General features: G+C 42.0%; 2 protein-coding genes across 6 annotated transcripts in view; both read left to right on the top strand.

The window, feature by feature from the left end:
• The window catches only part of EMCN (endomucin), an 89,681-nt gene that overhangs the window by 43,922 nt on the left and 22,348 nt on the right, over positions 1-23,411 (top strand). For 4 of the 5 annotated variants that reach the window (XR_012158498.1, XR_012158499.2, XR_012158500.1 and 1 more), the window contains 6 exons: positions 429-554; positions 7,168-7,197; positions 10,482-10,535; positions 12,506-12,601; positions 14,431-14,455; positions 15,325-15,386. Coding sequence is in view for 2 of the 5 variants with exons in the window: in XM_073340791.1 (XP_073196892.1) it covers positions 429-554; positions 7,168-7,197; positions 10,482-10,535; positions 12,506-12,601; positions 14,431-14,455; positions 15,325-15,386 (393 nt within the window). In the remaining 3 variants the exon portion in view is untranslated. Of the gene's footprint in view, positions 1-428; positions 555-7,167; positions 7,198-10,481; positions 10,536-12,505; positions 12,602-14,430; positions 14,456-15,324; positions 15,387-15,654; positions 16,214-23,411 lie in introns of those variants that run through there. The other variant, XM_073340792.2, reaches the window with a different exon arrangement.
• Positions 20,565-23,147, top strand: LOC144930534 (uncharacterized). Its single transcript, XM_078852669.1, has 3 exons — positions 20,565-20,595; positions 21,562-21,954; positions 22,542-23,147. Exons 1-3 carry the CDS (start codon positions 20,565-20,567, stop codon positions 23,075-23,077), a joined length of 960 nt encoding a protein of 319 aa, XP_078708795.1. The 3' UTR covers positions 23,078-23,147.

The raw sequence follows: 23,411 nt of genomic DNA, 5'->3' as shown, positions 1-23,411 counted from the left end.
AAGATCAAACCATGTGACTGTCAGGTGTTTAGCTGTAGAGTTGACACAGACTTTATCAGGAATCCAGTTCCTCTGTTCTGACCAGATTGTATTCAGCATAGGAATGGGGTAGGGGCGGAAGTGGCTCTAAGCTATTTTTCCATTTCCCTGATCCTGGAAAAAGGACCTGAGGCTATTTTGGCCACTGGTATGGCTTAGTGAGGCCTCAAGGCTGCTCTAAATTATGCTAGTAGTAACAACCCCTTAGGGGCTGGCTGGCAAAGGATTGCCAGAGTGTCAGGTGCTCCAGCTACACACTCTACACTAATGGGGCTGAGAGCAAGTAAGGTGTAAAGTTGGGGGCGGAAGGGCGGGCAGATAGGTGGGTGTTGAGGATCAAGCATGCTGTTTGTATTTGATCAATGCTCATTTGACTGCCTTCTTTTCAGATCTGACTACCAGTGTAATAACCTCAGAACACAGCAAGGGTCATCAAACCACATCTAATGTTGATGGGTCACCTCCAACTCCGGTAACAGGAACCAACGCAATAGTCATCAAGGCTGACACTATAAGTAAGTGATGAGTCCCTGTATCGTCAGTCACACCGTGTTCTGAAACAGCCATGCTCAGCGTGAAATGTCAATTACAGTTTGCATTACAGTTAGTATGGGTGAACTTCAAAAGATTCAGAGTTTTCCCCACTCAATGAAATTAAAGGCTGTAATTTATAAAATGAGCTGGAAAGACTAACTTCAGCCACATACAGTTGTTCTGTGGCATTCACTGCTACAGGAGGTCATTGAGTCAAATACTGTGACTAGAATTTAAAGTGAAAAACAACTATAATGTTTATGATCACTAACAACCCTACAAACTGGTTCACAGTCAAGCTGGAAGGGCATATCAAGTGGGGTCCGACAGGGATCAGTTGTGGGTCTGGTTCTGTTCAATATCTTCATCAATGATTTAGATAATGGTAGAGAGAGTACACCTATAAAGTTTGCAGATGATACCAAACTGGGAGGCATTGCATGTGCTTTGGAGGATAGGATTAAAATTCAAAACGATCTGGACAAACTGGAGAAATGGTTTCATGTAAATAGGATGAAATTCAATAAGGACAAAGTCAAAGTATTCCATTTAGGAAGGAACAATCAGCTGTACACACACATAATGGGAAATAATTGCCTAGGAAGGAGTACTGCAGAAAGGGATCTGGAGGTCATAATGGAGCACAACCTAAATATGAGTCAACAGTCTAACACTGTTGTGGGGGGGAAGGGCAGGTAGGGGGAAGGGGAAAGCAAACATCATTCTGGGATGTGCAAGTATTAGCAGGAGTGTTGTAAGCAAGATATGGGAATTAATTCTTCTGCTCTACTCTGCCCTGATTAGGCCTCAACTGGAATATTGTGTCCAGGTCTGGGTGCCAGATTTCAGGAAAGATGTGGACAAATTGGAGAAAGTCCAGAGAAGAGCAACAAAAATGATTAAAGATCCAGAAAACTTGACCTATGAGGGAAGATTGAAAAAATTGGGTTTGTTTAGTCTGGAGAAGAGAAGACTGAGAGGTGACATGACAAGTTTTCAAGTACATACAAGGTTGTTACAAGGAGAAGAGTGGAAAAAATGTTCTCCTTAACCCCTGAGGATAGGACAAGAAGCAATGGGTTTAAATTGCAGCAAGGGAGGTTTAGGTTGGACATTAGGAAAAACTTCCGAACTGGCAGGATGCTTAAGCACTGGAACAAATTGCCTGGGGAGGTTCTGGAAGCTCCATCACTGGAGATGTTTAAGAGTAGGGGAGACAAATACCTGTCAGGGATGGTCTAGATAATACTTAGTCCTGCCTTGAGTGCAAGGGACTGGATTAGATGACCTCTTGAGATCCCTTCCAGTCCTACAATTCTATGATTCTGTGAAACTAAGATAATGCTATAACCAAAAGATGTGGTTCAGGGTATACAATGATCATCTGTGAGGTCATGAAGGCATTCATTTTCCACAACCTACAAATAGCATGGTACAACTGGCTGGTGTGGAGGTTTCATCTTTGAATTGTTAGGTACTGGCCATGGCTGAAGGTTGATGACAGACGAGATCAGGGGTGGGCAAACTACGGCCCGCGGGCCGGATCCAGCGCCTCAGGGCTTTGGATCCGGCCCGCGGGATTGCCCCCCTTGGTGCCGCAGGCCCTGCGCTGGCACCATGTCCATGGGGCCCGGGGGGAGGGGGCAAAGGCAGAGGGCTCCGTGCGTTGCCCTTGCCTCCAGGCACTGCCCTCCCCTCCCCCCCACAGCTCCCATTGGCCGGGAACGGGGAACCTCAGCCAATGGGAGCTTTGAGAGAGGTACCTGGAGGCATGGAAAGGGCAGCGCGCGGAGCCCTGTGTACCCCCCTCCCCCAGGGGCCGCGGTTCCGGCCGCTTCCCAGACCGGCATGGCGTGGGGCCAGGCCATGTGGCTGCCCTCCAAAACTGAAGAAGTAAACTACAGGTTATTGAGGCTATTTAGGTAGAGGACCTTTGAGAATACAATGGAGAGAGGTTAGTTATTGGTTTCTTTCACCATTTGTCAATCTTCTAACGATCTCTGAATTGATTGAGTCAGGTATTTTCAAACCAAACTGGGGTCAGTTGTGCCAAAAAAAGTGTTTTGCTCACCACCCAACAAGGATTTAGTGCCACCAATGTTGTACTTCACTTTTCAATGATGAATTTGGAAGTCTTCCCAGATTATTTATACAGAGCATCTGCCCCTCTAATTTACAGCCCCAAAGGATGAGGTTGACTAGGAACAGACAGAACAACTACAGTATCTGTTACTCCTGCCTTTCTTCCCATCTCTCTTTCTGTAAAACCACTGTGCATGACCCCACCTCCAAACACCTGTCTGTTGGCTGAATATTTAGAGAATACAAACTAAAAACATCTACTGTGTTGGCCACCTGAACATGTGGGTTTATATACCACAGCTGAGCCACCTCCAGAACAAACAGGCCAGTTGTTTAACTGGATACTTGAGATGGAAGAAAAAAGAGAGAGGGTAGGAATCTCTTCACTATTCTCTGTTTTCTTTTTTCTATTTTGGCAGAATGTAGATCTCATCTGGAAAAGATGCTTCATACTTGTGCAGCTTTAATAATGGTCATGAGTTAGGTGATTTTTGTAATCCCTGGATAAGGTGGGCTGCTAAAGTGGGGAATATCCCTTTAAATAGTTTGAGTGTCCTCTAATGGCCTTCACTGGCTGTGTTTGCAGTGACCAGAGATCTGTCAGAACAGCAGTGTGCATTATTCATAGATTCCAAAGCCAGAAGGGACCATTGTGACTATCTAGTCTGACCTCCCACATAGTACAGACCAAAGAACTTCCCCCAAAATAATTCCAAGAGCGTGTCTTTTAGAAAAACATCTGATCTTGATTTAAAAATTGCCAGTGAAGGAGAATCCACTACGACCCTTGATAAGTTATTCCAATGGTTGGTTACGCTAATTTTTTTAAAAAATTAATCTTACCTCCAGTCTGAATTTGTCTAGCTTCAACTTCCAGCCATTAGATCATGTTATACCTTTCTCTGCTAGACTGAAGAGCTGTTAAATATTTGTTTCCCATGTAAATACTTATAGACTGTAATCAAGTCATCCCTTAACTGTCCCTGTGTTAAGCTAAATAGATAGAGCCTGGTGCCCCAGGCAGCATGGAGGAGGAAACTGAAGCATTCAGCAGAGGTCTTTGTGATGGATCTCAAGGCTCCAACCCTTCTGCTGAACCCTGTGTGTGTCAATATGAGGCCACATGATGGGATTTCTCTTTTTTCAATTTGCTTTTTTAAAAACCTAGGAAATTACACAAAAAACTGCATAAGTACAAGGAGGCCAAAATAAGGTTGCATTTCCTGACTCCTGTGTGCTTGACTTTGCAACGTTAGTAATGTTCTTTAAAAGTAGGGTTTGTGGGAGAAGTAATATGTAGGTTGCTCTGTATGTTTATTTTGATCCCACTCTTCCCATATGATTATTACATTTGTGGTGTAGATACAAACACACAACAGCAGTCATTCTATTTTTTAGGGAGCATATTCTGGCTAATAATACTAATGTTTATAACCAATAGCACTTATGTAGTGTTTCAGACATTCAGTAAATAAATTTCATACTTGTATGATAAGTAATATCTTCATTTTTTAGAGGGGCAGTGTAAGAACCAGAGGATGAGTGAACTCTTCAGGATTACACTTGGAATAATTGACCGTTATGCAGAGGGCCGGCACAGGGTATAGCATAGAAAGCACAGCACGGGCAAAAGTGACTTTACACACCTCCAGGATTCTGGTCTGCTCTGGGGCTGATTTAGCCCCTGGTATCATTTAGAGTAGCCAGAGGACTGCTCTGAATTATGGTAGCTTTCCCTCAAGCAGCATGTGGGCTGCTTCACCATCCAGAAGAGTTGGAGTGCAGAGCATGCGCCAGTCTCTCTTGCAGAGTTGTAGTCTACCTCTCCTTACAGATTCCCCCAGGATAAAATCAGAGAACTGCAGTCCCCAATATCACCCTGCAAGGAAAGAGCCTTAAAAAAATAGATGGGCCTTTCACTAAACACAATATTGGCTGGTTCTGTCAGACAATCGGGGGAAGAGAATTCCAGAACTGAGAGCTCACCAGAGCCCTGCCTTTGAACTCCAAACAATCCTAGTTTGAGGCTGTTAGCAAAAACATCCTAGCTCCTCTCAGCTGCCAGGGTAGCACATGAGGAAAGAGGCAGTTTCTAAGGGAGCCAGGCCCAACTCATGTAGGACTTTCATGGTCAAAATTAACACCTTGAATTGCACCCAGGTCAATCTGGAAGCTTCTAAAAGCTTTGGAGAACAGCTGCTATCTGGTTATTATTTTTCATACAAATAATTTATCAAGCCTCATATCCTGCACCAGCTGTAGCTTCTGAATATTCATTAAAGGTAGCCCCCTTTCAATAAGCCAGTTTGGAGACCACCAAGACAAGGATGATGACAATGAGGTGCACACCAGATAGAAACAGTCACAGTCAGTTAGTCCCTGGTTTGGGGAAGCCTGTGTCACACTAGAAGGTCAGCATTCCACTGCCAGTATATAAAAGGGGAGAGTTTCAAAGAGGGGTTTGGTGCCCAACTCCCATTGACTTGCACAATGCACATGTGAGAGGGTTTAGCACTGTGTCATAAAGAGCACTGTTGGGTGTGATGACAATCTGTGGCTCCAAATCTGAAATATTCATTAGCCTTCTTAATTTCCAAAGATGTTATAGTCTAGACATGGCACAGCAGCCTTCTAACAAGAATAGGAATTACTGTACCGCACAATTACTGAAGTAAATGTTGCATCTGACAGTAAGCATTATGCATGATGCATTGTAAGGTCCATTTCTTCTTCATTAGTGATGCACGTTACTCCTGCTGCTCTGCAGACTACTAGCCAAAATCACTAAGATAATTAATGAATATTCATTTTTAAAAGGGTTTATGACACTTGAGGGTCTGGAGTAACTCTTTACCTGTCACAATGAGGCACTTCAGTTTGTTTTAGGAAGACACTTAAGGTGTTTGCCAGTTAAATGCCAGCTATCTATTGAAAGGCACTTACTCAAGTTGTAGTCTCAGAACTTTTTAGGAATATATTAGTTGCAGCAAATAGGCCCTTGGCTACAGCCAAGCGGCACATAGCACCAGTGGCTTTATGCTTCTCTGATCCGGCTGATGCTGTGCAAGGTCACTTTCGCCCCCACCCAGTCCCGTAAAAGTAGGAGATCAGTTGGCAGTTATGGAGGGGATTGGGCAAGGAAGAATAAGGGTTACAGCAATATGGTCACATGAGATGGTCAGAGGTGGACAGGAGCTCTTAGATCACTGAGAACATAATGATTAAACTTTTACTGCTCTTGCTCTTAGGCTAAGATTAAGCAATTAGAACTGTTTTCTTTCTTAAAAAAACAAACAAACCTGCATTGTACACAGTGCCTAACATTATCTTCTAAAAACAAGTCTGAGGGCTAAAATCTTCTGAGGAACAGAGCAGACTGAAAGCCCCCAGCAGCTCCATACCATGCAGGAGAGATCTCTATCTGTTCATAACATGGCTAGAAAGCGGAGTCACTGGGCCCAGGAGGGGCAAGTACTGCTGTTTCTCAAAGTTTCACTGCGCAGATTGTAGGTAGCAGAAACATAGAGGAAGAAGTGGGGGACAAAAGGTGAAGGTAGGGGCTATTTGTTTTCTATTTAGATACTGTGTTTTTACAAATGTACGTGCTTTTATTTTTTGCTCCCCCTTTTTTCCACCACTCCAGTGTATTCTGTTGTAATACAGACTTAACCTGAAAGACAGTGTGTATGTAACCGGATAATTCTACAATAAGTAACCTCCACGTATTCTGAACAACTTGGTGCTAGGGATCTAAACTCTCTTAAAACAAGAGGTTGAAATTCACACCCTGTACTATGAGCGAACCCAAAGCCGATGTACTACTTAAATCCTCAAAATAGGCCTGGTTCTGGCATTCTGCATAGGGTGAATTTTGTCCTTAGAGAAATCATACCTACCCCCATGTATCTTCTGGGCCACACATGCATTCTTTGTCGAATGTATTGATCTGACCAGAGCTCCTTCTGCTGAGCCTGGAAAGAAGATAGAAGCTATCATGTTGAACAGAATCGAAGAGAATCACAAAGTAACCAGAGCCTTACATCTCAGCACTGCTTTGTGTTACTGCAGTGATGCACGGTGGCATGGACCCATGATGCTGCAAAAATAGCAATGCAATACCCGGAGACCCTACCCCAATTACTTTGTAGCTCACTCGCATGCCATTCACTGAATAAGTGGCTATCTCGCTCCTCATAAATAAGTCCTACTGATTTAGTATTTTTCCAGCTGTATCTTTCTAACCATCATGCAAAAAAGCTTTACCTCCCTTAGTGAAAAATGTTCACTGCAGCTGGGACGGGCATTAAATTTAAAGCCTGTTCCCCCATCATATAACAGCATATAGCAAAACTTTTTCAAACAAAGTTTCAAATTCTTTAAAGTAACACTAGCTTTTGGGGTTTCATAGTTTCTAAGGCATGCAAGCAGTTTCCTCCAAGTATCCGTTCAGTACAGTGCTGCTAATCTTAAAGCAACTGCTAACCATAGTTTTCTTTTTGTCTTTTTTTATAGGCCCACACAAGAAATCAACATCAACACCAAGTAAGACTGAGAAAAGGACCTAGTCCTTACACATTCATTAAAGGGAATTGAATGCAGGGAAGGGAGAACAGAATGAAAAAGGAAGCATACATATAAAGGACACCAGGAAGCTCCAGGGAGAGAGAATGAGTTCAAAGTATAGCACTGAAATGGACAGGAGACACATATTTGTTGCTGCAAGAAGTGGTTTCCCCTGATAATTCAACTGAACATAATATTACAGCAGGAGACACTGAAAACATACAGGGTACAGGCACAAAATTAAAGATATCTAACAAGGCTAAAGAGAGATTAGGTTGCAGCAGAAAATTGATACAAGAATAAAATATTTGCCAAGATATTCTAAGATGATTATTATAGTCATTGTTAATTCTTTTATCATGTTTCTTTTAATTAGCAAGTACTGGCAGATCTCGGGGGACAACGGTTTTCTGTGCCAGTCCCTCAGCTGGTATTGACCTTTCGAACGCTCTTTGGAGTTATCAGAGAGCAGGCTCTTCAGTACTGTGTTCTTTTGTCTCTTCCAGTTCTTTCTAGCACTTCCCCTCCTGCAACCAGGAGGACTAACCCTCTCCCCATACTCCAAGACTTGCATAGATCATTTTCTATGTGTTTAAACATCTTCCAAATTCACATTCAGGATGGGGAGTACAGGTGGGTGGGCCTGGTGTGGGGGAGAATTTCAACTAATGAAACTGATAATTGAGCACAAGTTTGTATTCCTTGACCCATTTTATCCTCTTAATAGAGATTCCTTTTAACTGTTGCAGTTCTCACTGAGAGTCTCATATATATATAAAATGCCATGTGATTTAGTCTACTGGTTCCTGTAAATAGTTTATTCTTCAGTCAGTCTGTCACATAAGTGGGTGTTTCTATGCATCATTTAATGAAGTGAGCTAGAAAAAAATACAAGAATGAATTAAAACCCTTAGCTTCTCACCTGAGAACACACGTGCTGGGTTCTGGGGACTACGTTCACTGTGACAAGCCTTTCTGTTTAATTAGTTTCTGTTACTGGATTTAAACAGTATCCACGATCAGTTGAATTTGTGCTTTCTGTTTGCTTGCCTAATTCTTGCTATAGCAAGTACAGGTAATGTAATGAATGTTTTGATAATATTCCTCTGAGAAATCTGAAGAGATAGCACTGAATTATGAAAGTTATTAGAATTATCTCAGGCTCTTTATGATGGCTTATGAATTCCATTCTTGTATTTTCACTTCCCAGCAGACAGACACCCTGGGAGAGGTAACTTGTACTTTGCAGAGATAAGGGCCTTAGACAATGATTGTCTATATTATATTATAGCACTTAAAGGTGCCAGCCAAGATCAGGGCCCCATTGTGCTAGGCGCTGTACCAATACATAGTAAGCAATAATCCCTGCCACAAAGATCTTAAAATCCTAGACAAGACAGAAATAGGATGGGAATGGAAACAGAGAGAGGAAGTGACTTTCCCAAGGTCACACAACCAGTCAGTACCAGAGCTGGGAATAGAATCCAGATATCATAACTCCCAGTCTAGTTGCTGCCAACCAGACATGTAGCATGTTAAACATTCTCATGAATATCTGTTGTTTCTAGTTATCTGGAAAATGCAACAAACCTGTAGAGAAGCAATCCTGCCCCTTCAGCTGTAGGCAAGCTACTGTTTTATAATTGAGCAGATCAGTATGTTCTGAACACAGGGTTATGGGCAACCTAAAAAGAATAGATTAAAAACTGAAGCTTCCCTCAGGACTGGCTTTGAGTTTGAAATTAGTACAGCAGGGGACAGCCCATGCTCTAAGGTTTAGCTGGGTCTGACACTCAGTTTGTTACTACAATTCTATGCTATCCCTACATATTTACAGTACCAATATAAGAAAATGATAGTCTAGAGTTTAAGGCACTGGACTGGACCTCAGGCCCGTTGAGTTAAGTTTCTGGCTCTGCCTCAGATTTCCTCTGACCCTTGGGAAAGTGACTTAATCTCTATGAGTGCCTCAATTTCCATCTGTAAAATGGGGCTTTCCTTTTTCTCACTCTATTTAGATTATAAGCACTTTGGGATAAGGACTATCTATTACTCTGTGTGTGTGTGTCTGTGTCTGCATGGGCAGTATAATGGGATTCCATCTTGAATGGGGCCTCGAGGGGCTACCATAACATAACTAAAAAAGTAATAACTATACTATGTGCTGTACATAACACTACTATATACTCTGTCTGTGGCACATAATAGGCTAGTCTCCTGTGGGCTGTGTAATACTTTGGTCTACCTTTGGTTGTTGGGTTTAGTGTGAGGGAGGTGTTGGTGGCCTGTGATATACAGGAGGTCAGGTGAGTCGATCTATTGGTCCTTTCTGGCCTTCAGCTCTATGACTCTACGTGCTATTAGTTCTATTGAATCCACCTTTCTCTTTTTTTACTCCATTGTAGGAGAGCTATTTCTTATAGTGTATCTGTATGTAAATCCTATGTAAATGCTATGCTTTACCACTGTTTTATTATTGTTAGGCACCTAACGCTTTGTTTACACAGGCCATTTGCCTAGGTTGTGTGCTCAGTTGCAGTAATTGCACATGCAGTTCTAGGTGCACAATACCACGTCTTGTGTGACTCAGAACTCCTTTTTTTTTAAAAAATGTTGTCATGTGTGCAGTGAAATGGAAGCACAGCAGTTTGCTTTTTCTTTCAAATTCTTTCAGATTCAATGATTTTGTTTTTCTTTAATCTTTCTGCAGTGAGGTAATAAACTACTTGGGTAATTGATACCTGACTCAGATTCAGATTAGTGCCCAAAGGTAGAAAACAGTGCTTAGAACACAGATCCTGGAAAATCCCTAGAGAACTCCTCGTGCTGATTAAACTAACCAACCATTTCTGTCTATAAACACAGCAGAGGGAGCATTCATCTCCCACGAAAACACTTGACTCTCAAGAAAGTGGTTAAAGTTCAGAAGTTTCAGCCTGTCAGTGGTGGTGTTGGTTTCTGCCTGTGGATTCTTTTAGTCAGACTTACAGTGCATGTCCCTGATTCCTGATGAGTCTTTTCTCCTAGCCCACAGCAAATTCCCCTCAGCTAGACTCCTTCCCATTGCAGAGCCCAGGTTACCAAAGCAATTTCTCAGCCCAAATGATACCTTCTCTGTTCTTTAGAACACATATGTCAGTAGGGAGGAAGGGAAGGAGCCACGCTCCTATTCCAGGACGAATTGCATAAAATTAAATAGGGGGGTGCTATCACAAAACAAGGTTTAAATTAACATGAGAGATAATTACTTTCTTTGTCAATAGGTCAAGGCAGATCTGGTAGCAATGACAAACAAGCGGATACTGACCAATATTCCAGTGAGTACATATGTTTCTTCATTCTCCGTCTTTAGAATTTGCTGGTAGAAACTGTTTGATTTTAGGTGAGTGATCAGCAATGAAACTAGCAGCCTTATCTCAGTCCTTCCTGGATCATGGACCCATTACTAAACCAGTTGAACTGTCTCTGTTATAAGGCTTTACTCACAGAGAAGCAGGGCTTACCGAGCACTGAGCTAACACTACTCTCAACTCAGAGCAGTGCAATTTTCCCAGGGACTGAGGGCCATGGGACATGAGTGAAAAACCTCAACTCAGTTGTTCGTACTGAGTGATGACGTGGGGAAATGCATAACTAAATTGTTCACCTTTCACAAACCTTTCATTTAGCACTGAGAGAGCCAGTCAAGGCACAGGGTAAATGTGTGTAGTCCTAGGCTGTATTCTCCAAACTTCTTCAGGCAATTGGTATGAGGGTGCAACTCCCTTTCTTGTATATGATAAAACACATGTACCTCTTGTAGGGAAGTGCTATTGCAGGTCTGGTTTCTAATCTCCTTTCTAATATTTACTCAGCTATATCCAAATTCGGTTTTCTCTAAGATCTAAACTTCGCTCCAGTACAGATATAACTATATTTTAAATCACCTCAAGAAACATTTTGGAAAGGATCAACTCCATCCTTGGTGGAGCCATAAAGATGCTACATCCCCATTTTATCCCCCTACCATAGAGGCCCTTCCAAGTGGCCACCATCTTTTTTTTATCTAGATCAGCTCTTTCTTTGGATCCAAGCAGTATCACTGCTAGTGCTTCGCCTGTCAGAAAGACTGCTACTGAATAATGCAAAGTATCCCCCCACTTCCCCAGAGTCTGAACCTATTGCTTCCTCATCACTGTTAGCCTGGAGAGAGCTGGCGGTGTTCTGGGAACTAAAGCCAGGTTTCCCAGAATCCAGACAATGCCACTGTTTAATCAGTGAGAGAGGTTGCTGTTGAATTGATGCAGGGCTCTATCAGCTTGAGGAGTGCTAGTGTATGTCTGGGAATCTCCCATGTTGCAGGGCAGAGAACCCTCCTTTAGGCCACCAGGCTAGCCTGTTAAACTTGAACCTGAAGGATGGAGCCATGAAAAATTATAAGCAGAGAGAAACTGGGCCTGGCATATACATTTTCCAGAAAGTGTCTCTATTACATAAATCTGTCCTTTTACACATTCTTACTACTTGGCTGGGAAACACCTGTCAGGAAACAACAGATGGTAGGAAATAATAAAAGGAGACAAACTGCCTCCTTTTAAAAAGGGGGCTTTTTTTTTTTTTTGGTATCCTGGTCAGAGGTATTGTGCAGAATGTTGCTAGATTGTGTAACTCCTACACGCCTTTCTGTGATTACCATATTGAAAGAGAAATCATCACTTTTGTTACTGAATTTCAAATCTGCCTTGTTTTACAGTACATGGTTTTTGGTTTTTTTTAATTGTTCCTGGAACATGGGTGCTGAAAATTTACATTGGGCTATTAACTCTCAAGGGGAACATTTTGTACTTTTCTCATGATTAGAGTATTCCCATGTGGGGAGAAATTATAACCCTAATGGTCCAAAGACATGTGCATGCGAATACACTCTGTCTACTTAGGAGTCTGATATTTAAGACACAGACTCCAGAATGATGAGGGATGGTGGAAGAAGCTACTAATAAATTGGTTAGTCTCTAAGGTGCCACAAGTACTCCTTTTCTTTTCTTTTTGCGAATACAGACTAACACGGCTGTTACTCTGAAATCTTCCTTTGTTGCCTCAAGTCCTGGTTTTCAAAAAGGCTGCAAGCCTGACACCTAGTGAATGCATGAGGAGTAACCAATGTAACAAGATTCAAGAGAAATCAATAGCTTCAGCTGTACTGATGGAGGAGAGGCTAAGAGAAGAGATTAATTTGTTTGATATTTATATGTTTAAAGTTACGCAAGTGGAATGTGGTTGGTAAAATAATTTTCTCCACTTTTTGCAGGTATTATTTTGCCAGTTGTGATTGCCTTGATCGTAATAACCCTTTCTGTATTCATTCTGGTGGCTTTGTACAGAATGTGCCAGAGGACAGCCCCAGGTATTTGTTCAACATTTTTCTGCAGCCATGAAGTCTTCGATATATTATTAAAGGAACACTGCAAATGTTTGTATTAAAATCTGACCTATCATACAAATGTTGTATTCAGATAGATAACTGTGCTGATTTTAAAATATTTAGTCAAAAAAGGAATGAACACTTCTTTATTAAGATCACCATGGGGTATATGTAGGGGAGGAAACAACACCTGTTGTAGAACACACAAATCCAATATGTTTAATGCTACCTCTTCTTTAGCAGTTACCTAACAAACAGCTGGGCTGACACTGTCAATGAGTATAGTCTGCAGAGAAAAATTGCTTGGAAAAGGAAGGGGCAAAATAAGTTGCATCTGTTGTTAAAATCAGCTGTGTTCATTTTAGCTCTGTTGAAAACACAAGGGGAAAAAATCAATTTTTCCTTGTTTTGGAGAGACCCCGTGTTTATATTTTTCCTTGTCCACATAAAATCCAAGGGAAAACAGTATTTTCATCAATAAAGCAGTGATTTGGACAGAGCAGTTTGCCACCGTTTCCAATATTGCCCATAACATATTGAGGCTGACGGGGAAATAACGTTACTACATTAATTTTGCCAAATATATTGAACTTAGTGGTCTAGAGGCAAATGCAGTGCGGTACTAAGTAGGAGACACAAATGTGAATCCATAATGTGGTCTCTCTGCTTTCAAGCTGACAAGAGCTGGGAGCTCTGTGCAGGGATTTAGCTGTGAAATTCCTGGGGGCTGGAAATGTGAAGTCATAACAAGGCCTTGAAGCTACAGGCCAAGGTAAATAGCATGTTGTAATAAATTTTGCAAATGACAATGCAACTGCAAAAACAGAGAAGGGAAATGATTCCTTGCCTGGAAAATTATTGAATCTTCATTGCCAAGGAGTGAAGATTTTAGGTGGAGAGAATTTCTCTGGCTTTCCCCCTGCAAATAAACTCAATCAAAGCAAATTTATTTTAAAATTGTAATGAATATTTGTGGATATCTTTTGAAGTATTTGCCTAGCTCTAGCTCACTACCTAAACATCCACACTCTTACAACCGGTGCTGTAGAAATATATCTAATCTAATCCCCCACCCACAGGACAAGAATAAAGAATGTGGAATACACAGCATGCATAATACATTATTTGGGTGTGTCCACTTCTTGTCTAGAAGGCTAGAGACTGTAACATGGGAACTTTGGAGTGTTTACAGATATGTAAAGGAAGGGAAAACTTTTTTATCTCAAATCACACCATGATGATACTGTTATCACATTGTACTCTGATTTTCTTTATTGATGCAATGCCATGAAATTAGGATCAATGTAAAAACACTGATGCATGAGAAGCCCCAAACAAAAAAATCAGGCCTCCAACTGTCCTTTGTGTGTGGGATCAGTGGGAGTTCCAAACGTGGCATGGCTGCAAAATTAAGCTTGCAAGATCTGGAACAAACCCATGAAAATTGGGATTATTCCATGATGGGCAGTGACTTTAACTTGGACAATCTATATAGGAAAAACCATACAGCAGTTCCCTTTAGCTTCATGGTCTTGGAGCAAGGACTTGTTGTGTGACCTCTTGTGAGTCATTTAGTTCTTGTTCCTGAGTTTTGGTAAAAATGATAATTATACTTATCCACCTTTATAAATCATGTTGACCCTGCATGATAAGTGCAAGTTATCATTCCTGTTTGTTTATTGTTTTATTAATATTTGCTGCAGAGCTACAAAATCTCAAAATAGGTTTATGCTAGTCATGGCTGTGTTTGAGCCTGTTATTTAGCCCACATCTAGGCAATCAGAATAACATAAATTTGTTTCCTCTTCCAGAGAGACAAGAGAATGGAACTGAACAGTAAGTTAAACTATGCCCCTGCATTCCTTTAAGCCTAGTCGTGTGGCTCTTATGAAAGCAGCAATTTCTGCATGTTCTTAATTTTCTCCATTGAAATATAATAAACGGTTAACACCCATAAAAATAGCAAAAAGAGGGAAACATCATTTGAGAGTACATATTTCAGGGCACAGTTGAGCCTCTTTGCTTTTTTCTGTCCATTTCCTCTTTGTTTCCCTTTCTTTCCCATCTCCCTTCTTTTTTCTTCTTTCTCTTTTATTGGTTTTTATTTTATTTTTTTGCTCTCCTCCCCATTCGCTAACTCACTAATTCACTTCAATTCAATTAGACTGCATTGGTACAATGAGCTGTACGTGTGTTGTCACAGAGTAAAATTGAGACAGATCCATCAGGCTATATGCTTCTCGGGATGGCTGGAGGGTCCGTTGCTGACTCAGTGGGGCTCAGACATGTATTCATGAAGCTGAATTGTGTTTTGAGTGAAGAAACACAAAGCTTTGGCTGGCGAGCTGCTTCTTGAACCTATAGCTCTGTATGTCGGAGCTGCTTCTGTGGCCAGGTGTATTAGAGACATTGCAGGAGCAGAAAAGGAAGCTTCCCATCTTTCATCCCACAGCAGCTTCTCCCATTAGCCCTCTCCTCTGCACACCCACTTTGAGAAATGTTGGTTTAGGCCCTACAATCAGAGTGATGCAAGAAGACCTTTGTACCCATGCAAAGCCCTACTGAAATCAGTGGGGATTCCCAACATGACAGATTCCACCAGGATGGATCCTGTTACAGGATCATACCCTTAGTACTTTCTGCACTGACAAATATGCAGAAGTCTGATGCTAACTGTCTGTTTAAATGTCTCCCAACTAAAACAGAGCCCCAACAGATAAAGAGGGTGTCAAACTTCTTTCTGTAAAGACAACTTCTCCTGAGACTGGTAAGTGGATGCTTTTCTTTGACCGTAGAGGCTGGGGAGAAGAAGAGTTTGGATGTCGATTGATTTTTACACTGCCCCTGCCCCCCAAAAAATCACAAAATGATTCCTTAGTAGCAGCCAAATAGTGACTTGAAGTAAATGCAGACTCTGTCTTTAATGAAAGTTGGGGGAAAATTACTCTTGTCTGAGGAGATTAAAGCTATGTTTATGGCCCAAACCTAGAAACAATCATAATGACAATTAGTATTATGAATTTGCTCTATGCTAGGAGCAAGTTCAGTATTCCCCTGGAATAGCCATTTCCTGTGAGCAGAATTCCGACTGACCCAATAGTGTGGACAGAAGGTATTTTCACGCTGTCAGGATGCCACATATGGAATAAGGACCCAAAATGCAAGTATTCAAGGACAACGGTTGCAGAGCAGCTGCCCCACTCAATAAACAGTGGTCTGCAATATTTGCAGCCTAAGCAATGCAGCATTGAGAAGCTGACTTCACTGATTCTTGTTGTCCCAGCTGAGAGAAATGCCAAATGGACGTAAAAGATCTGATCTAAAGCTCGTTGAAGTCCGTGGGAGTCTCTTCAATAGGCTTTGGATCAGACCTAAACAATATAGTGAAAATAAGTGGTTTTTTCAAAATTTGTTCAAATTTAATTTATGAAACATGATTTTTAAAGTTTTTGCTGTCCCTTTAAACACCAGTCATTAACAAGAGCCCAAATCAAGGAAACGTAGTAAGTCTGGATAATTGATTCTTGTGACTTCAAAAGAACACTTCTTTTATTTATTTATTTATTTATTTATGTGGGACGCTTGCATTCTTACGTAGAACAGGGTGAACTATTAACATATTTGACAAATAATCCCCTTTTTCTGTTGGCAAATTATATGTGAACAGACTTTAATTATTTACAAATTTGTTCATTATTCACAACTCTTCAGCAAATGGTTGCTTGAAAACTACTTGCTAATGGACTTCTAGTATTTGCTGTTTATAATCTACTGTTCAAGTTATGTACGGTCAGCTGTTTCTACTCTGTGTATAACTCCCATCCCCACAAAGACCTTGGCTTTTAAGATGACCTAGGAAACGTTTCTAGGAGTGTAATCATGTGTGACCCATTATGCAGATATTTTTGTGAACAAAACTTGGCTGATTATTAGTATTTGCAGAAAGCAAATAAAGGGAGTTGCAAATACTGTCTCCAAAATTCCTGCTTTTGGTTTGAATTAATGTTTGCAATTACTTTTTGCAGTATGCGCCCAGCTCTGCTTCTATCACTCAACAGTCTCTTTTGTTACAACATACTGCCCTCATTACAGATTTACATTACAAATTACTCTCTTGTGTGCTAACTTGATGTTGTTTATTGTAAATTATTTACATCATAAAATCTGGAGGAAACAGAGGATATATATAATGTTTGTGAAAGGAATTAAACCTTCCTCATTTTAAGCATAATAAAATAATGTCCCTACAGGACTGAAGGTGGAACTAGGAGCTGCAAGAAAAAGCTGTGAAATGTAGAAGGACTGAGATAGTGATGTTTAGATCAAGACTCAGACCGTGCTAATCTGAATCCCAGTTACTGCACCAAAAAAGCAAAACCTCTCATGAGAACAACTGTCCTCACAGGATTTCAGATTTCACTCCCTCCCCATCCCAATACAGGACCCTTCCTGACCTACATAGGCCCTTCTCCACCGCAGCTCTAGGCACTCGCCATCAGAAATCTGCAGGGAAAGAGTTCCTCAAGTCTCCACCCTTCTTCTTCCTCTTCCAGGAAGTCTCTTCCATTCCTTTAATGGGTCCTGGCTGACTGCTTCCCCCCAGTGGCAGTTTCAAGGGGCTGCTACATAGCTGCTGTGCCCTCCCCTCAAAATCCTATGTGATCTTCTGGGGCCTGGTAGCGGATCCGAACCACCTCTTACATATGGCAGCAAGGAGTGGCATGGTCTGCGGTCTACTGGCTGCACTGCAAATCCCGCCACTCCCGTTGGCCTGCCTTGGAAGCTGTTGCAGTCAAAGAGATCAGGCTCCAAATGCTTTGTCTGGCTGGAGCCGTACCCATTTATCCTAGGTAGGATGCAGAGCCACGCTCCTTCACTCTCTAACTGACCCTGGCCTGCTGTTGCAAGACAAATGGAATCCAGGTCTTAGAAAACACGAAATTGAATTCCAGGGTTTGCTTGGGGTTTTTAAAATGTATTGTTTGGAAACTGAGATCATAGGTGTATTTTAAGGGGGGTTGGAGGGGTGTGTGTGTTTGTAAAATTGCAGTATTTCTTTAAAAAGCTGCATAAAGCTTCTGGTAGGTACTAGATTTCTTGGACACCTACAGGACCTGTTGCTTCCCTCTCACCAATTTTAACACTGGAGTAACTCCGTTGATTTCAGTGGGTTACTCCTGTTTTGAATCAGTGTCAATGAGAAGAGAATCAGGTGCCCTGTGTTTTACAAGAGGGGGCCTGAGGTCTTTTTAATCAGCTTCTAGATCACAGGTTGACTATCTGAACACCTTCTGTGGAGAGAATGCTTAATATTCTCTTACTGAGGTATGCTGTACGTTTGCTATATTTGGAAGATATGAGTCGTAACCACTTAGGGAACATGAATTTTCCCCCTGGTTAATGCTATTCTTATTTAATACACCTAACTCTTTTGCTGATGAAATTCTACATTTTAATAAATGTCGAAATTAAACACATATCCACAGGTATAAAGGCCATTTTTCTTCCAAGTTTCCTAAAATGATTAAATTAATTCTTTTTAAATCCGAAAAAGGACCCATTCATATTACAAACCTTATGAAAATACTTCTTACTCACACAAGTCCTAGTCACCTCAAGGTATCTATTCATGTAAGTAAGATTTACTCACTTGAATATAGGTTGCAGATTTGGGCCCAAAGACAGTCATTTCATAATAGCACAAATACACAGAAACGTATGGTGTGTCAGACTAATTTAGGGAGTATACTAAAAAACAATTACATTGTGAAAAAGTTATTCTGGAGCAATGTAAATTGTCACAGTGCACCTGTATCCCCCCTCCGTGATCCAGCAGTGGCACCCACGGTTATGCTCCCAGCTCCTCAGCCATCAACTCTCTTGAGAAGAGACCCACATCTTTCTCCCTGGTGATGAAGTGTTTTACCAGGCTGCCTAAATGGCCTGCGTCTGCATTTTGCTTTCTCCTCATAGGCTATAAACAGTGTAATTGTCCACAGTTATAGGTTACCACATAGTTCTTTTTAAGCATGTAAATTCATTTGAGAGCATCACAGAGAAAACCTATTAAAACCCAATAAAAGAACGTACACACATGCTAATAGGTTTACCAGAGATCACCCCTCAGCTCCAACAATGGCTCTGGCAAGTGATCCATCTTTTGAAATCCACCAAGGGGTTTTCCTGTGGTTAAAAGTTCATAACAGCTGCTGGCTCAAAACAATCACCTCCATGAATCTGAGAGTCACCCCTTTGTATAGCTTAGGCCTTTGATCTTTAGATACTAGGAACAGGTAATCAGCAGACAAAGGTGCCCTCCTCAGGGTGTAGTTTCCAAAGGCTGAGTTTTTGCATAATAGCGCACACCACCCTCTAGAGATTTCCTGGGAAATGCACTTAACTTTGTCCCAAAATTCATTCTTGTCTGGCACATTGTTTTAAATAGTCCTTTGAAGCTCATAATCCTTCCCAGTGTTTACATTGGCCACATCTCCCCCCAGAGGAATTACATACAAACCCACAATAGCACATCAACTTTGCATTTATAATACAATGGACTCCAAAACTATTTAAGCTTAATTTAATAAGATCTCCCAAAGATATTGCAGGAAATTGCCATATCTGTCATATAAACTTCTATATGCATTCCTTTTTTTTAAACTAGATTCAGGAAAAGCAACTCAATTAAAGAGGAAGGCATAGTATAAGCAACTTCATATTCACAAACAGTGTTGAAAGGACTTCACTTTGGCTGCCATTGACTCTATTACTATTATTATTTATTTATTGTGGTGCATATGTAATCTGCAAAAAGTTGAGAGTCTTAATCCAGGAAAGCAGCTAAGAACGTACATGTGTGAGTAGTTCTATCAAAGTCAATGGAGCTATTCAGTTTGTTAGTTAAACACATGCTTAAATGTTTTCCTGGACCTTAATCAGCTCTCAGTGGTTTTAGATGTGTCTTGCCCTCAAGGTGTATATTCAACCAATGGTAATGCTTCTCTTGTTTCACTGATTGGGTATGTTGTCACTCAATATTCCATGGAGGTTGAGTGCTTTGGGAAGTTTACATGAATGGCTAATCTTGATCTTGTATTTGAGGTAAGCTTTGTCAATAAGCACAGTTGGTATTTTTGGATTTATCCACACAATTTGGTGATGAGGAAGGAACAATTACTTTTTAGAAAAGCAAATGAAAGTACAAGGAAACATTCTGCCTTGACGTGCAACCCTGGAAACTCACTGTCTTCAATGGAGTTGCATGGGATGTGTGTCAAGGCAGAATTTTGCATCTGGTCTTTGGCAATAGAGACCAAAGGAGACTGGCCTATTTCAGCCGTGCATTTGGATCATACTTTAAAGAAGTAATGAAGAATTTTAGAACATATGGAGGGATATCTACAATAATGCTGAAGAACTGCAGAAAATGTCTTCCAATCACGGAGCTGGCCCAAACACATTTGTTCTGCCAATGGACCTTATGACATTAGGAAAACCACATAAAACTAAGTTTAGTGTTCTCATCATTTTGGAAACAAATAAGAAAAATGTGTGTGCTGAAGGATATATGTCTATAAGGTTTGGATTTCATGTGAGAGTTTAATAATACATTAGAACATCTGAGAAGTGAGATAAAGCTTAAGTGGACCCTGTGGTGAAAATTTGACATGGACAAGAACTTTGGATACTGTATATAATTTGGAAAGCCTTACATGGACCATGCAGAGAAATAACTTTGCCACTCCAGACTGGCTATGTGGCATGCCAAGGGCTCTGCTTGCTAGTAACAAGAAGTCATCACATACTGTAGCGTGCATCAGAACAATCAGCCAGGAAAATGGGTGAATATATGAGCTTACATTGGGTTTTCCTGTTCTAGGACTGAGCATCCACCATGGAGTTGCATATATGACATTTCAGCTTTAGGCATGTATATCTCCGGAGAATGCGTAATAATGCCGGATTTTCTATGACAAGTGAGAGACAAGTACAATCATCATCCAGATATAGTTGTCTAACATCTTAAAAATCCCAATATGACAACCTACCTACCTCCTTTTGTAGTGGGAGCTGGGTTCTCATGTACTTCATTGTAGACCATGTATGTATTAACCTCCATAAAAGGCAACTGAAAGAAGTGGATCACAGATCAGTAAAAAGCCCTGAGGCATAGTATTTGGAGTGAGGATGTCCCATAAATATGAACTGCACATGGTAGAACTGTACTGGTTACATAGATAATGGATCATAAATCATCACTTTGGAACCAAGGCTGGAGTAGCTGCACTAACAGCTCTCTAACTCTAGCAATGGTCTTTGGTTTTATCGCACCAGTAGGATATTTAATATAAAGTCTCCTGAGAATGTGGCAATGTAGAAGTTATTGCAAAGTTGCCTAGCCCTGGTCTACACTAGGACTTTAGGTCGAATTTAGCAGCGTTAAATCGATTTAAACCTGCACCCGTCCACACAGTGAAGCCCTTTATTTCGACTTAAAGGGCTCTTAAAATCGATTTCCTTACTCCATCCCTGACAAGTGGATTAGCGCTTAAATCGACGTTCCCGGCTCGAATTTGGGGTACTGTGGACACAATTCGATGGTATTGGCCTCCGGGAGCTATCCCAGAGTGCTCCATTCTGACCGCTCTGGACAGCACTCTCAACTCAGATGCACTGGCCAGGTAGACAGGAAAAGAACCGCGAACTTTTGAATCTCATTTCCTGTTTGGCCAGCGTGGCAAGCTGCAGGTGACCATGCAGAGCTCATCAGCACAGGTGACCATGATGGAGTCCCAGAATCGCAAAAGAGCTCCAGCATGGACCGAACGGGAGGCACGGGATCTGATCGCTGTTTGGGGAGAGGAATCCGTGCTATCAGAACTCCGTTCCAGTTTTCGAAATGCCAAAACCTTTGTGAAAATCTCCCAGGGCATGAACGAGAGGCCATAACAGGGACCCGAAGCAGTGCCGCGTGAAACTGAAGGAGCTGAGGCAAGCCTACCAGAAAACCAGAGAGGCGAACAGCCGCTCTGGGTCAGAGCCCCAAACATGCCGCTTCTATGATGAGCTGCATGCCATTTTAGGGGGTTCAGCCACCACTACCCCAGCCGTGTTGTTTGACTCCTTCAATGGAGATGGAGGCAATACGGAAGCAGGTTTTGGGGATGAAGAAGATGATGATGAGGAGGAGGTTGTAGATAGCTCACAGCAAGCAAGCGGAGAAACCGGTTTTCCCGACAGCCAGGAACTGTTTCTCACCCTAGACCTGGAGCCAGTACCCCCCGAACCCACCCAAGGCTGCCTCCTGGACCCAGCAGGCGGAGAAGGGACCTCTGGTGAGTGTACCTTTTAAAATGCTATACATGGTTTAAAAGCAAGCATGTGAAAGGATTACTTTGCCCTGGCATTTGCGGTTCTCCTAGATGTAGTCCTAAAGCCTTTGCAAAAGGTTTCTGGGGAGGGCAGCCTTATTGAGTCCTTCATGGTAGGACACTTTACCACTCCAGGCCAGTAACACGTACTCGGGAATCACTGTAGAACAAAGCATTGCAGTGTATGTTTGCTGGCATTCAACCAAAATCCGTTCTTTATCTCTCTGTGTTATCCTCAGGAGAGTGAGATATAATTCATGGTCATCTGGTTGAAATAGAGTGCTTTTCTTCAGGGACACTCAGAGGTGCCCGTTCCTGCTGGGCTGTTTGCCTGTGGCTGAACAGAAATGTTCCCCGCTGTTAGCCACAGGGAGGGGGGAAGGTTGAGGGGGTAGTCACGCGGTGGGAGGAGGCAAAATGCGACCTTGTAACGAAAGCACATGTGCTATGTATGTAATGTTAACAGCAAGGTTTACCCTGAAAGAGTGTAGCGACTGTTTTATAAAATGTGTCTTTTTAAATACCGCTGTCCCTTTTTTTTTCTCCACCAGCTGCATGTGTTTCAATTATCACAGGATCTTCTCCTTCCCAGAGGCTAGTGAAGCTTAGAAAGAAAAAAAAACGCACTCACGATGAAATGTTCTCCGAGCTCATGCTGTCCTCCCACACTGACAGAGCACAGACGAATGCGTGGAGGCAAATAATGTCAGAGTGCAGGAAAGCACAAAATGACCGGGAGGAGAGGTGGCGGGCTGAAGAGAGTAAGTGGCGGGCTGAAGAGAGTAAGTGGTGGGCTGAAGACAGGGCTGAAGCTCAAATGTGGCGGCAGCGTGATGAGAGGAGGCAGGATTCAATGCTGAGGCTGCTGCAGGACCAAACCAGTATGCTCCAGTGTATGGTTGAGCTGCAGCAAAGGCAGCTGGAGCACAGACTGCCACTGCTGCCCCTCTGTAACCAACCGCCCTCCTCCCCAAGTTCCATAGCCTCCACACCCAGACGCCCAAGAACGCGGTGGGGGGGGCCTCTGGCCAACCAGCCACTCCACCACAGAGGATTGCCCAAAAAAAAGAAGGCTGTCATTCAATAAATTTTAAAGTTGTAAACTTTTAAAGTGCTGTGCTTAAAGTGCTGTGTGGCATTTTCCTTCCCTCCTCCACCACCCCTCCTGGGATACCTTGGTAGTCATCTCCCTATTTGTGTGATGAATGAATAACAAATGCATGACTGTGAAGCAGCAATGACTTTATTGCCTCTGCAAGCGGTGATTAAAGGGAGGAGGGGAGGGTGGTTAGCTTACAGGGAAGTAGAGTGAACCAAGGGGCGGGGGGTTTCATCAAGGAGAAACAAACAGAACTTTCACACCGTAGCCTGGCCAGTCATGAAACTGGTTTTCAAAGCTTCTCTGATGCGTACCGCGCCCT

Source organism: Lepidochelys kempii, chromosome 4, assembly GCF_965140285.1.
Source record: "Lepidochelys kempii isolate rLepKem1 chromosome 4, rLepKem1.hap1, whole genome shotgun sequence".
In the NCBI taxonomy this organism is placed as follows: Eukaryota; Metazoa; Chordata; order Testudines; family Cheloniidae; genus Lepidochelys; species Lepidochelys kempii.
The sequence above is the reverse complement of the archived record's forward strand: the minus strand, read 5'-3'. Positions and strand labels throughout refer to the sequence as shown.